At 45.5% G+C, this 19,563-nt stretch overlaps 1 protein-coding gene across 4 annotated transcripts in view; it reads right to left on the reverse strand.

Annotated features, from left to right (window-relative positions):
* Positions 1-4,180: 4,180 nt before the first annotated feature.
* Positions 4,181-19,563, reverse strand: part of TNFRSF19 (TNF receptor superfamily member 19) — a 92,281-nt gene continuing 76,898 nt past the window's right edge. For 2 of the 4 annotated variants that reach the window (XM_057533197.1, XM_057533198.1), the window contains exons 6-10: positions 17,137-17,301; positions 16,531-16,656; positions 13,160-13,280; positions 12,150-12,555; positions 4,181-7,644 (exon numbers count right to left, since the gene is read on the reverse strand). In XM_057533197.1, the coding sequence (XP_057389180.1) occupies positions 7,612-7,644; positions 12,150-12,555; positions 13,160-13,280; positions 16,531-16,656; positions 17,137-17,301 (851 nt within the window). In that variant the 3' untranslated portion in view covers positions 4,181-7,611. The remainder of the gene's footprint in view (positions 7,645-12,149; positions 12,556-13,159; positions 13,281-16,530; positions 16,657-17,136; positions 17,302-19,563) is intronic. The other 2 variants (XM_057533200.1, XM_007164210.2) reach the window with 2 other exon arrangements.

Consider the following 19,563-nt stretch of genomic DNA (forward strand, 5'->3'; position numbering starts at 1 on the left):
TCACTGGTGTCTATGCAGCTTGGGGATTGACTGATTGATTAATCTTTGGTCCTTGTATTAGTCAGGTTTTCCCAAAGAAACAGAACCAATAGGGTGTGTGTGTGTTGGTAGGCGGGGTAGATAAAGAGAGAGGTTGATTTTAAGGAGTTAAGAGATTGTGGAGCTGACGAGTCTAAAGTCTACAGGTCAGGCCAGCAGGCTGGAGACCAGCGAAGAGATGACGGTACAGCTTGAATCCGAAGGCGCCTGGAAGCAGAATTCCTTCTTCCTCAGGGAGCTTCAGCCGTTTCTCTTCAGTCCTCGACTGATTGGACGAGGCCCACCACACAATGGAGGGTCATCTGCTTGACTCAAAGTCTGCTGCTTCAAATGTTAATCTCATCTAAAAATCTCATCTAAAAAAATGCCTTCACAGCAACATCCAGACCAGTGTTTGACCAACTACGTGGCCACCGTGGTCCAGCCAAGTTGACACATAAATTAACCATCACCCTCCCCAACGCAATATCCAACTGGGATCCAGTCAGAGAGTGACTGGAATCCACAGCGTTATGGGTGGCTGACTGGTTTATGAGCTGAGAGAAGACATTCTCTCAAGAGGCCTCATCTGGAACCTGACCTTCCATAACGTCCTCATCAAACTCAGCTTCCAGGAAGGGACGTCCGTAAAGGCGCCCTGTCCTAGGTTTGACAGGCGAGCGCAAGAATTACCGCGCAGGTTTATTAGATGTGCGATTCCTCAAGGGAATACAAGGTTCACGGTCGGATGGGACTCGGATGCAACCTGAGCTCCCCTCCTGGATGCGTTCTGGGCGCTCTGCGTGGACGGAACCTCGGCCATGGGCGGCCCAGGAGGCGGCCCCCGCGTTAGCTGGAACCTGCGTGGCTGGGAAACGGGGGGCCCAGACCTTAGGCCACGTGCTGAGGGCCACAGCAGCAAGGGAAGGAGAAGGCCTCCTCCCTACAAGCGCACACGCGAGCCTTCCCTCCCCACTTCTGAGTGGCGCGTCTGAAAAAACACTGAATCCCAGTTTCTCTCCCTAGGCTTTAGGGACATTAGGATTAACACAGTCATCCTGCAGAAAACGGGACCCTCGGGTCACGTGACTGCAGCGGCTCCTCATTTGCTCCGCCCCCCGTCCCCCAACCCGCATGGGGTTCAGTTCCAGGTTCAGGGAGGGCCCTGAGTTCTCTGTGCGGCTCCTTCCTCACCTTCCTGCTTGGGCTCCATCTCCAGCCGCCTGACTACTTCTCTCTCCGGGCACTTATCTGGGGTTAACGTTACCCGGGAAGATCTCCCTGCAGGGGTGCTGAGTGCCAGGGAGCCGACAGGGGGGCCGACAGGGGAGCCGAGAGGCCACACCGCGGGGACCAGGGCGAGCAGGAGTGACAGAGCTGGGGGAGCAGAAAAGGCTGCACACAGGCCCCCCGGGCCTCGCCGCCCACCCCGAACCAGGGGCCAGCCTTCGAGCTTTTCTGTGCCAGGCTGCTCGGCCACCCGAGGAACAAGCAGCAACAGTGGCAGTGTTTCTAAGACAAGGGCGAGGGGCTGAGGAAAAACTGGCAGGCAGGATTTTAGCTCTCAGATGAAGGCGGCTGGCTCAGGTCTAGAAGCGAGTGGACAAACGCCTTTCACCCAGCGGCCGACTCAGGCCAGGCGTCTGAGCAACGCTGCTGTGGGACATATGGCCACGCCGGGGCTGGGAAGTCAGTCCCGTCCCCACCCGAGGCCTCTCAGGGACCGGGGAGCGCGGATCCGACCTGAGCAGGTGCTTCAGCCGAGTCCTAAGCATGCACCTCGTGCTCAGCACCGTCTCCCTTGAGATCGGAACAGGACAAACGTGAGCCCGATGACACAAGAGTCTCAACCCCGGTATTTCCAAACAGGGGACTGACCGTCCGCCTCTCCATGCACAGCTGGCCGCATCCCCTGCTCCCAGCCAGAGGTCTAACTCACCTAGCTTTGTAACGACCAAGCTTCTGGAAGACTAGAGATTTCAGGGTTTTCAAGTCACATCACCCATCTGTTGAAAGGCAAGTGAACTCCCTCCAGGGCAGAGTTGACACCCCGGGCACCACACCAGGCCCTTGTCAGGCTGGAGCCTCCGCTCCCCCCAAACCTGGTCCCACCGCTCCCAGAACAAGCTGGGCCTCTCCACGTGCTGCTCGTGGGGACCTCCGCCGTGAACAAGGTTCCCCAGCTTCCGCGCTCGTCCTGAGTGTCCGCAGATCCTCGCTGCTCCCTCACACCTCAGAGGAATCTGCACTCTCCTTACAACGCGACCCATTTTGTAAATACTTAAAAGGCTTGTCTCCCTCACAGTTAGTGTCTGCTTCAACCTCGGCACTGCATTTATGACCGAGCACATACCCTATACAACTATATAAATATATCAAGATATTGAAGGAAGGAAGGAGGAGCTGACACAGGAAACAGCTTCTTCCCAGAGAAGCCCTCTGAGAGGAGTCAGATTTGTGCTTAGATTTCAGGGGACACAGTTCTTACCTGATTCACCGAGAGGTGATGTGTACCAGGCTGTGGGCACTTGCCTCTCTCACCTGCAATTAAAGGATTGCCAGCCTATTCTGCAGACCTTCTATTGACTGTAAACAGTCAACCCAGGGGCGGAAAATCCCTCTGCAGGGCATTGCTGGCTACGTGCAACCCCAAACAAAACTGAGAGAAGACAGCTATTTCTGTCTTAAGTAGGCATAGTTCATGCCGTTAGAAATTAAGATAAAAAAGAAAATCCTCTGTCTTTACAGATGAATCATTGAAACCTGCTTCAGAAGACCACCCATGGTTGCAGAGAAAGTATTTTGCTGGTTAAGTTTTTAACGTTCAAGTCTCTTGGAAAGGCTAATTTGAAAGCCGCCGGAAATCACACTACTTCAAATGCCACTGGTGGTTTATGAAAGGACCCGGCCCTGGCCTGCTGAATCTCTACGGCAGAAACCTTGCAACCTTCCTCTGGCTGAAATGTGACATAAGCAATATTACTGAGAGCTGACGGCTGAGTGGGATAATTACGTCTTTAGAATCATCCACCGGGTCTTCGTGAAATGTCTTCAAAATTATAGAAGATTTTGGAAATTCTCGGATTGCTGTTTAGCTTCAATATAACTGAATGATACATTTAAACTGTACTTTCCTACCTTCTTGGGTGCCAAATACGTTTTTAAAAAATCAGACAACTTCTCAAGTTAAAATGGGACAAACGGACATATTCAGAGTGACAAGTGGACAGCTACAGAGAGACCCATCATAGCTGTAATCATGCAAATGTGTCATCTGTGTGATGACAGAACACTTTAGCCTCCTGTTAGACGCTCCTAGGATCTGAGCTACTTTCCTCAGAGAGCTGGTGGTCCCGTAAGGCCCCCTCTCCCAAGTCTGCATGGACACTGGGAAAGAGGAAAGAAGCTAATGAATGTCCTTCCCTCATGGAGTCCACAGGGACATTTAACACCAAGCTGAGAGAATATGGTGACCCTTCAAATAACCTATTTTGGAAAAAGAACCTGAAAGAGTATAGATACATGTATATGTAGAACTGAATCACTTTGCTGTACACCTGAGACCAGCATGACATTGTAAATCAACTATACTCTAATATAAAATAAAAATTAAATAGAATAAATAAATAAATAAGCCATTTTTTTCCCCAGGAAGTCTAAATTCCTCTCAAAATCTAGGAACAGCTTTCAAAGCTTTACTGAGGGAAGGAAGGGAAGGAAGAGGGGGGCTGAGAAGGGAGAAGGGAAGGAGCTGGCAAGAAACAAGGGCTCTCACGGTGACCAGCGCTGCCCTGTGCGCGGTCCCTCACTCCCACAGCCCACCTCTCCCAGGAGAACGCCCCACTGACCTCCAAAGAGAATGAACGGAAAACTTCTCCTTCTTCAGACCTTCCCTCTCGGTGTCACAAAATGAAGGAAAAAAAAAAAAAGGTTTTCATGAGAAAACCTTGATACTAAAGCTTCTCAAATAACTCAGTACATTTTTCAGTAGCTTGACCAGCCCGAGAGATGTAACCAGAGGATTCCAAATCTCCCTCCTAGAGTCTGAAATCCAGAGAGGGATACATAGGGAAAGAGGAGATCTTAGTGAGACCCTCCATGGAGAGCAGGAGGGGAACACATATCTGCATTCACACCATCAACCATTTTCTCACCAGACGTGTCGATAAGAATACCAGGTAACAATTTTATTCACAAATTAAAAAAAGGTCTTACAAAACTAGTTACGTAAGGAAACCAACATTTACAAATTTATCAATTCCAGTATGCAAAATAGTCAGGATGAGGTCTAAATTGATGCAAGCTGACTGCCTTAAAGCAATGATGGATATTTTTTCCTTTTCTATTTTTTTTTTTTTTACTAGCACAGACAATAGTGCTTAACCTAGGTAACAGCAACATTAACACTTTATCTAAAGTAGAGAAATCTACATTTGAAAAATACATTCCATATACACAAGATTAGAAAACCCCATGCCTTTATGTGGTTGTTCCCCAATCCTGATCTCATCCTTGTCAGGGAGCTTCTGCAGTGCCGGAAGTCACAAGCACCCGCACTCCCAGCCCTGTTATTAGCTGATGGCGATCCTGGCATCAGCACCCTAGCAGCTGAGTTTATCTGAGTTCTGCAGGATATTGATATGAAATGCCAACTGGACTGTCCTCTACAGCATTTACAAAGAGTGTAGACTATAACATCATTGTATGTTTCCACAGCACATGGTAGTAAACTGTCTTCCTCTGGATAAAAATAACCCAGGATCGGGACTTCCCTGGCGGTCCAGTGGTTACGACTTCACCTTACAATTCAGGAGGTGCGGGTTCGATCCCTGGTCAGGGAGCTAAGATCCCAGATGTCTTGGGGTCAAAAAAAACCAAAACATAAAACAGAAGCAATATTGTAACAAATTCAATAAAGACTTTAAAAATGGTCCACAACAAAATAACCCAGGATTTTTCAAATGCAGTATCAAATGAAATCAAGTTTTTAACCCTAAGTATTTCTCTATTGATCAAAAGTGATGTTTCAGGATTTGCGGCCAAAGTCTCATTCCCATCAATCTTAGCTTTCTCCTGCAAGTGTTTTTGCCTTTGAAGTTAAAGAGGGCTCTACATGTGGAAAATATACTCAGGTTACAAAAAGGAGCACAACCCTGGCCTACTTTGATCACCCCTCTGTCATCACAAAAGTGATCAGATTACAAACTACGGCACACATGTGACTTACAGTGAAACTTGCATTTTCGTGGACCTCTTGTGATCAGGTCCTAAATACTTTATATACATTTCCTAAGGGCAAGTCTCAGAAGAGTTGGTGAGTACCAGAGCTTAGGAACCACTGGTTTAGGCTAAAAAAGGAAGAGAAAAAAGAAAGTCAATCAACTATGACGGGACACCAGGTAGACAGGAAAGGCTGTGCATTACCACGAGACCCTCTAATTTCCCATTTCAGTCAAAGGAATGGAGGTCACGTGCACGACATACCCTGAGCTCATGTCCGCACAGGGATCCTGAACTGCGGATAGAGGGACAGTCCCAGCACGAGGAAGAGGCCTCGTGAGAGCTCACTACTGCAAGAGAGCAAAGCACGGGGCAATAAGAGGGAAGATAAAAATGTCCTTGGGAAAGGCAGATCTCTAATGCTCACTTTAAACTCTTTTTTTTTTAATTTATTTATTTATTTATTTTGGCTGTGTTGGGTCTTCGTTTCTGTGCGAGGGCTTTCTCTAGTTGTGTCAAGCGGGGGCACTCTTCATGGGCCACTCTTCATCGCGGTGCGCGGGCCTCTCTCACTATCGCGGCCTCTCTTGTTGGGAGCACAGGCTCCAGACGCGCAGGCTCAGTAGCTGTGGCTCGCGGGCCTAGTTGCTCCGCGGCATGTGGGATCTTCCCAGACCAGGGCTCGAACCCGTGTCCCCTGCATTGGCAGGCAGATTCTTAACCACTGCGCCACCAGGGAAGCCCTAAACTCTTTTTTTTTTTTTTGCTGCATCGTGCAGCTTGCGGGATCTTAATTCCCCGACCAGGGATTGAACCCAGGCCCTCCGCAGTGAAAGTGCTGAATCCTAACCACTGGACTGCCCAGGAATACCCTCTAATGCTGACTTTAAATGTCAAGTAGAAGACACTGATTTGGAAACAAAATATCTCAGCATTCTCTAACACAGGGATGTTCAAAGGTCTATTTCTTTTTTAAGTCCAAGTGGGACAGAGCTAATAGTAATCACGTAAAAGACAACAGCCAGAGATGATCACGTACGTTCAAGCAGGAAAAAAATAAACCCTGCTCAAATAATTCCTCTCCAGGGCGCAGAGATGAGCAAACGAGCCAGCCCCTGGTTCATGCCTGAGCTGGGTTATTTCTGTCCCAGCTCTAGAGCTAGTTCTAGTAGGTAAATACCAAGGTGGTAGGGGACGGATCGCCTCCATAAAAGCACCAGACTCTCAAATCCAGCGCCGTTGGGCTACGGTGGGAATCACCGTGCTGACGAAGCTTAGGAGATCGGTGGGAGCCCTGTGATATCCTGGTCAAGCTACACGACGGCAGTCGTAATCCATTCACCTAAACGCTGCCTGCAAGTTGTGCTTTTTCTTCTCGTCCTAATACGCAGAGTCTCCTAAGACTACTCACCTGGTGTCACGTTTCAGTAGTAGGGAAACCTGATACGTTGTCATTTCTAAAGCCTTTAGTATAAAACATGATGCAAATAAAAGATCATTATAAATACCGATTCTCTATAAAAGAGAAATTCTGGATCTTTTAAGCTCAGTCCCAGGGACAGAAGTAAAAAAAGCTTCCATATCCATGGATTTTCACATAAATCTGCTAATCTAGGTTGTGCACGCTAAGGGGTTTTTAACTCGGAGGGATGGGCAGTCCTTTCCCAAACACATGTCCTAACTCGGGCCCCTCTTGTTAACTAATTCAGCCACTGCTCACAAGACGGTGGCTGAGGCGAGAAGCGCCAATTCTGCAGGATTTGGTCTCTTCTGATTCCCAGTGAGGACCGTTAACATCATCTAATAAACCCAAGACTCAGGCAGGCCACATGAAGTCAATTCTAACCTCCTATGCTAATTATGTAGAGGATGAAAAAGTGACCTTCAGGAAATAAAAACACTCCCTTTTGAACCCATCCATCCTACCTAAAAACTAAAGTAACTAATCTGACGTTGACTTTTAGTAGGATACGTGAAATTATTTCTGGAAAGAAAACGTAAATGAAAATTTATACTCTGGGTCTTCAGTCTTGGCAAACCACCTCCGCCATGAAAAGAAGCACGAATGCATTTCTGTTTCTTGTTACACCCCTAAGCTCGGTGGTTGCAAACTTGGCCCGTCAGTCTCTGAAGTCAGCCTGTAGCGTAGAAGCTTCTTGTGCAGGAAAGATGCAAAGTCCCAGAAGTGCTTGGAGTGTATTCCTTGAGGTCTCAGCTTACAGCTGGTCTGGCTCAGAAGCAACTGGTTGAAAGGCTTAAAATGCCGTCAGTGTGGTTCAGATTTACTTTCTTCCCCCAGATGCCACGCGAGGTCCAGACGGTGCTGAGTCCATAAGCAGAGGAGTGGCCGCCCTTTGGCCTCCGTACGACACTTCACTGCAGAAAGAAGCAAGTCCTTTCGGCCTCCTGAAACGGTGACAGAAGGACAGCTTTGAACACAGCACCTTACAAATTAAAGCCCTCAACTGTGACTGTAAAAATTTATGGTGCTTAGCTTTTACTAATTGTGCACATGAATTTTATAATATATGGACAAGAAACTCCTGTAAGGGTGTCCCAATATCAGGTACTCTGAGAATAAAAATAAAGAAAGATTTCCTCACAACCCACAGTCACTCCATATGTGCAAACAGTCCTTAAAAGATGAAAATGTGCCCCAAACAAACTATATCAATGAACAATTCTTTTGCTGATTTTCAACCTCAGTCAAACATTTAAAGCTTGTTTCTGTGTTGCACTCTTTTAAAGCAATTGTAGGTAAAGATTTTAGGATTCTTTAGTCTATTCTTTAAAAGAACAAAGATGGTTAATAATTAATGCTATTCTTAGTCTTTGAATTTAAAACTTCTGCGAAGCCATTGGAGAAAGTTTAGAAAGAGTCTGGGAATGAGACTTCTCTTATAATGACCTCCCTGGAATACTCACACATACGTCACAGGGCAAACGTCCTCAGGAGAGAGCAGCCTTTAGATCTGTCCCTTATCACAAAAGCACAGTGACCTCACTTCGGGAGGGGCTGAGGCTTGGGTCACCTGCGTGTTTTATTGTACGTGAGTGAAACCTTCATTCACACAGTAACCTTCATTAACTTACCACTAATTTGGCATTAGTGACATATCAGACACATTTACAGAAAAAATTTTTTTCAAAGGTCTAAGGAGATTATCCAGAAATAGAAACTTCTGAGGTTCTCTCAATAATAAGATAGTTTCATCAAATATGTTGATCAACTGATATGATAATAACAACCATATTAATGCTACCAGGGAGGAAAATTATACTTAATTGGCCAATAAGGAAAAAATAGAGATTTTGATAGATTGAGAAACTAGAACCCAGGTCATCTCATATCTTTTCTACCATTCCTTCCATTATTTCATGTTGACATTTAAAACATTGGTTAAGAAACACCACCAAAGAAAGCTTTTCCTGTTATTAAACAAGCTGGCTTCATTCTCCCAAATATCTTAGCAAGTGATGTCTCAATATGTTAGTCCTGGTTCCCTTCTGGGGAGGTGTGTTCAGGGAACATTTGATTAAAATGGAATCATACAGACTAAAGACAGCTCTCACTCCTATTTGCTTTATCCTGAACCATAACTATCATATCAGACTCTGGGTGGCATTAAACTACCCACAGGAAGACTACCGTGTAAAAATAAATTTTCGGAGACAAATGCATCACACATTAGAAATCTGAGGCTCACACCAAGTACAGACAAAAGTCCCTTGGTGCACGTGGCAATAAATCGAATCATCACACTGTACACCTTTAACTTATGCTATGTTATATGTCAATTGCATCTCCATAAAGCTGGGGAATAAAGAGTGAATAGAGGTTAAAATACAAGTGAATGAAACTTGTATTCAAGTGAAATAGAGGTTAAAATACAAGTGAGTGCCTGGGTAGGAATTTAAAGTTTCATTGAAAATAAAATAGAAATAAATTGTTTAAAAAGGGGTGGGGCTGTTTTGGCAACAGCTGCCCTCATCCACCCCCCAAACAGGAAACAGTGCCCTCCTGAGTTAGGAGTGAGCCCACATCAGGGGCCAAGCTCACTGCACTTGAACTTGAAGAGCCAGGAGTCCTGCCCTCTGGTCCATTAATAGAAGGCTTCCGAAATCAAATTCTTTGCAAGAGGTAAGTTCAGTAACTACAACTAAGAGAAGTGTTTTTCAGAGTTTAGAAAAGATTCTCGCTGAAAATGGGCTCAAAATATTATTTGCTATTTTCAATTATATGGAGAAAATGGAAATGATTTACACTTTAACAATCCCTTTCCTGAATTTAGGATGTCTTATTTAGATTTGCCAAAATTATCTAATAGTTATAAGACAACACAGCTTGGAAAGCCTATAAAAACCCTTCATTAATAAATTACATGGAGTGGGGCTTCCCTGGTGGCGCAGTGGTTGAGAATCTGCCTGCCAATGCAGGAGACATGGGTTCGAGCCCTGGTCTGGGAAGATCCCACATGTCGCGGAGCAACTAAGCCCGTGCGCCACAACTCCTGAGCCTGCGCTCTAGAGCCCGTGAGCCACAACTACTGAGCCCGCGTGCCACAACTACTGAAGCCCGCGTGCCTAGAGCCTGTGCTCCGCAACAAGAGAAGCCACCGCAATGAGAAGCCCGTGCACTGCAAGGAAGAGTAGCCCTGCTCACCGCAACTAGAGAAAGCCCGCGCACAACAACGAAGACCCAACGGAGCCAAAAATAAATAAATAAAATAAATAAATTTATAAAAAAATATTTGGTGATGTCCTTAGCCACCAAGAACTACCTCAAAAATAAATAAATAAATTACATGGAGCAACCTGAATGTAACATTTTCTCATTCATCTTATATGTAATTATAACTTTCCATCAGACTTTGAGTTGAAAGTATCTTTATGTCATCATAATTACCTTGACAACTCTCTTTGAAAAGAATGCATGTCATGATGCACCAATCTTACATACTAAACTATGTTTCTACAATTTTGCATCCATGTAGCTGTGACAAAAGGGCTTATCCACCCTAACCTCCACCTCCTCAATAACATAGACAGGAAAAAGGGCAGGCTGAGTTGCTTCGGACACGACTTGACTTCGAGATGCTTTATTCCTTAGTTTTAGAATTTACACCACAAAATTGGGGACAAGCTACAAAATTAAGACGAGCAGTAATTCTATTTACTGACAATACTCGGAAGAACTGTAGCTAGTCCGATGGTAGCACCGTCACTGCAGCCACTCAGACTTTCTTCTGACAGTAGATACACGAGAAGGTGAAACACATAATTCGTGAAGGCAACACAAGCAAGTTTATCATCAGAACCAAGTGACTTGATGGAAAAGAAACTTCAGCATTTTGTAATGAAAACGTGACTCATTAAATATTAAGTGTCCTAAGATGTTCATTTTAGAGTACGTGGCAAGGCATCCGATTGGGATGTTGGGATTAGCTGCCAAAGGGCCCCGTATCCTGTCTTCTGCGTCCTGCTCTCACCCGTTCTCGGGGCTTGTTAGCTGCTCTGGGCTGCTGGGGGTTCTCTGTCCAAAGGTCTGTGGGCCACGTCCATTCTGAGACCTATATGCACCTAGGCCAACTCTTAAGTCTTTTCTTACTATCCTCATGAACAGTGTGAAAATTAGAGGCCGGCTCCAAAGAACAAGGTCAGTAAGTGACCTTTCCCAGCTATAGAGGTACGTAGTCTGTGCTTTTTAAACTGCCTAATTTGTTTGATTTTCCTCCTTTCATTGATTTCTTCTTCATTTCCATTATTATGAGAAAACCAGCATTGTTTTTTCTCCAAAGCCAACACGTTTTCAGTACAGAATTCCCTGTACATGCTTTATAGATTTTCTTCATAGTTAAAAAAAAAAAAAAAGTACTGCAGATTTAGATGCATATAAACCTACATATTTGTTCTTAGAAGGAACTATCTCCATCCACACTGACTTTAGACTCCTTCTGATTTTATGAGACAAAGACAGGACGTCTCAAGGAAACAGAGGTGCTATCCAGGAGCCCACGCAGCGTGCCTGTGCCTCATCGGCCGCGTCCCTGATCCGGGGCAGGAAGGACCAAGGATGACAGCAGCCCTGTCTGGGCAGAACAGGGCTTGCGGGGCCTGGGAGCCCCTTTTGCTGTGATTCTGCCCTTTCATACTCAAGGCCGGCATCGTTCTTCCAGAAGAACGTACACCAACGATGTATGTGCTCACATTCAGGAAACGCTTATACACGTTAAGTCAAATTCAGAAAAGGCCACCTCCACACCTGGAGGAGAAAGCAGGGACAGTGCCCAGGTACCCCCGGTGCCAGAGCCCCATCTCCCTGCAGTCACCACCTGCCCCACCCCAAAACCTGATTTCAGACCCTTCCATCTGGAAGGTTCTTCTGCTGTCTTTGGTGCCAGATCACAACCAACAATCAATTTCCAACCAAACTGATCAATCAGTCAAAGCAAAGCAATCTAGAAAAACCACAGTGAAAGAGAGAGGAGGGAAAAGGGTAGCCGGAGGGGACCTAAATTCTCATTAACGTGACCGTGAATGGACAGCATGTAAGTATTGGGCATAAGAACATCACAGGGGAAGACGAAGGTGAGGAACTGCTTCCAAGATGCTCCCATAACTAACTCATCTCTCAATCAGGATGGTGCTGGGGTGCGGTGCTGGGTAGCTGGAGTGACAACAGGAGAAAACAATGCGGCTGCCCTGGATGGCCTTAGAGATGAGCTATTAGTTAAAAAAAAAGACTCCTGAAATTTAATTTAAATATATTCTCCTATAACATACAAGAAGTTATGAAGGACGGAAAGACCTTCTCCCCAGGTTCCCCCACATTTAATGGGGGACAGAGTCCTGTTCCCTCTGGGCTTCCTTAAGTCACTGCTGTGCCCACAGCGAATCCATCGCTGCCTTACCTGGGGTGACGGCTGAGTGGTCAGGTGATGGACATCTCCTCTCTCCTGATCCAGCTGATTTCTAGCAGTAAGCGCGTCCTGAGTCAGCGCTGGTTCTGGCACTGAGTTGTTGAGTCTCGATAAATCAGTAGTTTCTGTAAAGTTTTCAGGATGAGCTTGAATTGGAACCGCCCCACCAACCACACCCCGACTACTGTTTGAGTCCAAGGATGCCGAGCTTGCACTCTCTGGATTGAGAGAGCGAACATCTTCTCCAGGGAGCTCAGGATAAGAATCGCAGGAAGAGATGTCGTCACCACAGCTGGGATTTTGCATCAGAGGCCAGGCGTCCGAAAACTCGCCACAGATGGACCTCGAAAGAGACCCAAAGAAAGTCGGCATTGCTTCCCCCGCTGGACCTGTGTTTCTGGACACATGTTCGAAGGAGCTGTAAGTACTCTACTGGGAGAAAAACCTACTACAAAGCAACATTCCAGCTATGCTTTTCAGTTTTCTAGATGAAATAAACAACAAGTTATTAAGTCAGAATTCTCGTGTTTCCTTTGTTATAAACTTGCTTCAATACAGTAAGTTAAATTACTACATTTACTTTAAAACCGAATTTTTATACCTACTTCTAACCAATATAGTTAAACTTAATCCGATGTCTAAAATAGGCAGTTTCCTGGGTCTTAACTGAGTTCCTTTGATTGCTAAATTTTCTAAAATTCTCTGAGTATGTGACATGCTGAAAATTACTTACAGATGATGGAAGTGTCACAAATCATGAATATAAGACAAAAACAAAATTAGTGGAATATAAAGAATAAAGAATGTTACATTGGCTATCAGTAACCCTGAGACACTTAACTAATTCTTGCCAAAGTTCCCACCCCCTACAATGTCTAGAACGTTATTAATAATACTAAAAAAGTGATGTCCCATAGTTTCACATGAAAATTGGTAAATCAGTAGCCTGTATATTTGCACACGGGAACACGAAATTATATAGATTAAAAACACCCATTTACCTGTCCTGAAGAATGGCCTTGGAGTGCACCCTACAAGCAGGAGTCTCCTGGCCGACGCTGCAGGTCCCGTCACAGCATGCGGATGGGACGAGATGCACGGGCCCTAGGAAAGCCGGCAGGGCTGTGAGGTGCAGCGCTTATTTATACCAGTTCAACACTGCTCTTGAAAATTTAGCTATTCCCCTTTGGGTGACTTTTGGGGGAAAAGGGGTTATGAGGTTTAATTTTTTCTCTTTTTTCTTATCTTAAAAATGATGGACCACTTCCATGAACGACCAGGAAGAGTCAAATTCCTGGAGACAGAAAGTAGGATGGTGGGTCCCAGGGGCTGGAGGGCAGGAAGAATAGGGGGTTAGTGTTTAAAAGGGACAGGGTTTCAGTTTGGGGTCGTGGAGAAGTTCTGGGGATGGTGGTGACGGTTGCACAACAATGTGAATGTGCCTAATGCCCCCCAACTGTGCACTGAGAAACGGCTAAAATGGTAAATTTAAGGTGATGTCTATTTTACTGCAATGAAAATAAGGATGAAGAGGAATGATGAGAGGGTACGTGAAATGACGTATGGCTGACAAAGGTGGAAAGAGCACAGAGTTTCTGCAGAGTGGCCTAGCCATGCAGCGCAGAACATAAACGTCTAAACCCTTCAACTCAGTACACACACACCTTTTTGTCTTTTTACTGCTAGGAATGTATCTTAAAGAATAACTATCTATGTGCACACAGCTTTGCAAACTATTATGTTCACTGAAGCGGTATGTATTTTTGGTTACAAAGATAATACACATTCACTGAAGAAAAAAACTTTAAAAATAGAGAGATTAGATCAGAAATTGAAAAATAAATCTTCCTGAATTCCGTAAGCTGCAAAATACTGTCCACATTTCTGAACAGCCTTCTAGACTTCTCTCTCTACATATACAGACATATGTAATTCTGATTTTATAAAACTATAAATATAGTAAAGCATACAGACAAAATTAGGAAATTAGCACTAATCATGCTGTGTGTAAGAGAACATTCTTGTTCTTAGGAAACAAGCACTGAAGTAAAGGGACACCTCATCTGCAACAGATTTTTCTCTTTTTTTGGCTGCACCGCACAGCTTGTGGGATCTCTGCTCGCCAACCAGGGACTGAACCCAGGCCACGGCAGTGAAAGCCCAGAATCCTAACCCTAGGCCACCAGTGAACTCCCTGCAACTGATTTTTAAATGGAAATTTAAAAACTGTGTACATGTCTCTGTAAAGCACACAGTTGGCCCTTGAACAACGTGGATTTGCAGTGTGTGGGTGCACGTCTTGGAGGATTTCCCTCAACAGTAAATACTACAGTGCCACATGATCAGCGGGTATTTGGCTCCGAGGATGCAGGACCACGGATACCGAAAAACTGTGAACACAGAGAAGCCGCAGATACAGAGGGCCAACTGTAAGTTACACGTTGATTTTTGACTGGGCGGAGAGTGGGTGCCCCTAACCCCCAAGTTGTTCAAGGGTCGACTGTGTACACCCACCATACTTAGAAAGAGATAAAAATGATAAAGCAAATGTGGAAATGAGATAAAATGTTAATACTGGGGGAATCTAGGTACAGGGTATGTGGGAATTCTTTGTCCTATTCTTTCAACATTTTTGAAAGTCTGAAATTATGTCAAAATAAAAGTGAAAAGAAAATAGGCACTGCCACTAAGGAAGAAGCAATTTATATGATGAGCGACACTGAACCTGGGCGGGTGACAGCGGGGGCGGATTCTGTCCAGTCTCTGCGTTCTATTACAAAAACGTGCAACAAAGCCATCCACGTATTTAATCTTTCTTTTCAGATAGAAGTGACGATGAGGCGGAGTTTGCACAAAGCTGTACTTGATCACATTTCAAACCCAAGTTTCTCTCTCAAGCGATCCTCTTTGCTAACTCTGATCTAGAGGCAGTGCCTGGCATAGCATCTAGAAAATGCAGTGCTTGGGCCGCCTTGAGAATCACCAAGGCATCGCTACTGCCAGGAGCTGAGTCTACGATCTCTGCAGGCAAAGGCAAAACCAGATCCACGCACGCTACGGAAATCCCATGTTTTATTCTCAACCCTAAAGCAGAAGACAGTAGTGACCAGTAGAGAAATAATGACGTTGAAGATGCCTTATCCCACATATTAAATATTAGACTGAAAAGCTGAACCCTTCAATTTCTTGAAAAGAAAGATCGGACAGTTCTGAGACAATAAGCAATTGAACTGGGAAATGTTTAACTTCAAGGAAGGTTATTACAGGAGACAAAATGCTGCTGCGCTATTGCAACCACAGGTGCCGGAGCAGGCAGAGGGCAGGCTTCCGGAAGGGCTGCGGCCGCGTCGATTTTTACTTTGCAGAGGTGAGTTGGTGGGGACAGTGGCAGGAAGTGTGCCAGCTGGTGTCACCTTTGCCCGTTTTTGCCCATGTTAGAAACCAAGTCCATCTGAATCACAGGCAGACCTGGCTGTGTCGTGCCTCACAGTTACTGCTTTTTCCCAGAGTGAAGGTCTGTGGCCACCTTGCGTTGAGCAGGTCTATCGAGAGCATTTTTCCTACAGCATCTCCTCACTTTGTGTCTGTGTCCCACTTTGGTAATTCTCACAATATTTCGAATTTTTCATTATTTTTTCATTATTATGATATTTGTCATGCTGATCTGTGATCAGGGATCTCAGTGTTACTACTATACTTGCTGAAGGCTCAGATGACGGTTAGCATTTTTCAGCAATAAAGTATTTTTAAATTAAGGTGTATACATTATTTTTTTAGACATAATGCTGTTGCACACTTAATAGACTACAGTACAGTGCAAACATAACTGTTATATGCACTGGGAAACCCCAAAATATCACGTGACTCGCTTTATTGCAATATTCACTTTATTGCAGTGGTCTGGAACCGAACGCACAGTATCTCCGGGGTCTGCCTGGACTTCCTTAAACTTTCACTTCTGTCAATAACCCCAAAGGCAATTATGGTTTGTGGAAAACCCTGCAATAGGTCTCCCTCCTCCTTCTTCTTTAAGATATCCCAAAAGACACTAAGACACTTACATGCAGGTTCAGTTGGAATCGACCAGACAAGAAGGGAGACGGACCCCCTGCCCTACAAAAGGCTCGTATTATTCTAAATCAATTCACCCCAAAATAGAGGCAAACTTGCTTAAGAAGTTACTGAGAAATTCTAGAATTTTAATGACATGCTTCTTTTCTGTTCAATACTTAAGAGACACAAAACACCCAAAACATCAGGGGACGGGGGAGAAGGACTGAACTAGATTAGCTTTAACTAGAAACCTGAGTGGGAGCAGTTCTTTGCGGCTTCAGGGCCCGCATTCCTAGTGGCCCCCAAGCGCTGAACTTACCGCAGGTCTGGGCCGAGTCCCGGTGGCACTGACAACAGGCGTGGGGCGCAGGGGTGCTGAGCCGAGGTCTGTCGAAACAGGACAGTTCAGAACCGTTGTACTGCAGGTCCTGTGCCCTCAGGGACCCTGCGGAGGCCGAGAACTCGGTCAGCGAGACAGCTTCCCCAGGAGGGGCCCACAGACATCACAGCGCAGCCAGAACCACCCCAGCTTTTGCAGTTATAAAGGAAAGGACAGCTGCTGTTCACAGCTAAAAATACTCCTTCTTACACGGAAGCAAAGATATGAAACAATCGGTCAAGGCAGCTCGAGATGTAAGGTACTTGTGTTGCCAGAACTCAGACGAGCTGTGCTTCTGCCGAGGGGCGGGGGTATCCCTGCCTCCTCAGGTCCCCGGGAAGTGATGTTGCCCGCTGGCCGCGCCCTCTGCGCCTTTTGGCAGGAGGCCGCTTGGGGAGCAGGCCCCTGGGACGCCTGTTTCCACGTGTTCTGTCCCTTTGGCTGCAACCTGACTCTCCTCTTAGGTTCTTGTCGGACACCCGGATGGCAGTGTTGACCAACACCCTTCACCAAGACGCTAAGACACAGAAAGAGCTCAGAACTCACAGCTGGGTTTCTTCTCCATAAACTGCCGCTTACAATATATGACGCAGAGGATGAGCAGGGCCAGCAGGACGGTGGCCAGGGCGCTGCAGATCACGGCAGCCAGGGCCGTGTCCCGCGGGCTGGAGGCCGTGGACGGGATCCTCACCAGGTTGACCTTGCTGGTACCTGAAAACCACGGGGATGGAATCAGCACATCTCGACCACCCAAGGGACTCAGGTGCTCACACTGAACTCGGGGTCCCCTGCAGCAGTGGCCTTCAGGCAACATCAGTGAGACCAGGGGGAGGTGTTCTAGAGGGCTCAGACACGCCCTCCGCCCGGGAGATCGCTGGAATACCGCACCTCTACCTGCGACTCTCCTCTGTTCCCATGACACCAACCACGCGCAGCCCTGACACGTGTGCTGTCAGGCCCGCTGGGCCAGAACTGTCTGCGAGTTGGGAATCTGTCATCTTGTTCTTCCTCCCCATCACTTGGCAGTGTGGGCCACAGAGCAAGCACTCGATATGCGTTCTGTAATTGGCATTAGACCTTCTACAGTTTTAAGCAGGCTGAGCTAAAGTATGCTTTGGGGGTCAACTTTAGGGGAAAACAAGGACTTGGATCATTCATAACCTCACAGTAGGCCACTTTCTGAGACAGTGAACATTTTTTAACGCCTTAGCTGTTAAATTACTGAACAACACCTAAGTTTTGGAGAAAAAACCGAACACTGTTGTGACCTCAGATTGACAGCACATCTCAACTTGGACGAAGCACATCTTGAGGGCCGTTTGCCCCTGTGGCTCACGGTGATGGTAATGGACTTGGCAGCCCTAGAGATGACAGGCTGGTGTCTGCATCAGCGCTGCACACGGCACAAAAGGCCACCTGGTACTTTCTCCCCACCCCTGACTGCATAGGCCCCACCCCCATCCCAACCCCTGAAGCCTGGTTTCCACTGTACGACCCCTGAGGCTAGAGCCAGAGAGAAACTTCAGGGCTGATATTGTTGAATCATAAAAATACGACAGCAGGAGCGATCGTTCTGGAATGTTGAATCTTGGTGTATCTACACTCAGTGATTCTGGGCTACCCTCATACACGTTTCTTATTGCCACTGGGAAAGGCACATAAACCATATGCCTTGGACCTGGATGAATAAGAATCTTAATCCAATCATACATTTTGAAGGATATTTGTTTGTAAACATGTTTTAATATTCATAAAAAAATAGCGCTTCTAGCTAGGTAGACATACTGTCATAATCAAATCGCACACGTTAGATGTTCATCATACAGCAAGTTAAATAGATTACACCTCTGACCTGATAGAGATGAAATCTAAACCTGAAACAGCCTCTGTCAGTGGACAAATTCACAAGAGGACGTATGAACACAAGCACAGCTGTGCAAACACTGATAAGTAAATACACGAATAGGAATTTATATCGAATGCAAGTAAAATCGTGGGCTACGCTTGGGAAACATTAAGTATTACCTATTGCGACAAAATGGTGAAGCTGATTTATGTTTGTGAGAAAGTGGTTTAGTTCAGAGTGAGATCAGGCCCCTTAGCTGAAACTTCCCACCAAATAACCAAGCTCTAGTCAATACCAGGCCTTAGCAGAACTGTTATCAAAATGAGACTGAATACATTATTTGAGTCGAAGATAAAGTTCCTAACTACGATGTAAGGATTAAGTTAAACTCACTGATCAATGGAGTATTAGATATTCAGAAAAACCCTACTGAAGAACCAGGAATTCAGGTTAAAGTAGATCAAGATTAGAGTCTTCTGGGTTCTTATTGTTTAAAACCTTTCTAAAATGGATTAGTCAACTTCCTTGCCTTCATAGAAAAGGAACTGTTTCTAACTTATAAATAAGCTGAAATGCCCTCAAATGGGTATTATATTTTTAATTTGGTGGTTTGTGACTCAGGGTTTATTTTCCCCAAGCCAATCAGAAAAGTCTTGGTAACACACATCTTTCCAAGGAAGGGCACTAATACTGTGATTTCAATGCTACTGAGTTGTCATAATAATGTCCATTTTAAACGTAATTACACCAAATAAGCTATTTCTCTATGCATTTCCCAGGCAGGAGCATCTGAAGATGAACAAGAAAAATACGGACGTTTCATGTCTCAGTTTTTGACACCTATATACGAAAAGGCATCTTGTTTAACACAAACACCCCTCCCAAGAGTCCCCATGGGAAGCACGCTCCGAAAGCCACATTCTTTATTCTTGTTTATATGGACAAGTCTATTTATTTATTTATTTATATTATTTATTTATTTATTTATGGCTGTGTTGGATCTTCGTTTCTGTGCGAGGGCTTTTATGGCTGCGTTGGGTCTTCGTTTCTGTGCGAGGGCTTTCTCTAGTTGCGGCAAGTGGGGGCCGCTCTTCATCACGGTGCGTGGGCCTCTCACTATCGCGGCC

Source organism: Balaenoptera acutorostrata, chromosome 18 (genome assembly GCF_949987535.1).
Source record: "Balaenoptera acutorostrata chromosome 18, mBalAcu1.1, whole genome shotgun sequence".
Classification (NCBI taxonomy): Eukaryota; Metazoa; Chordata; class Mammalia; order Artiodactyla; family Balaenopteridae; genus Balaenoptera; species Balaenoptera acutorostrata.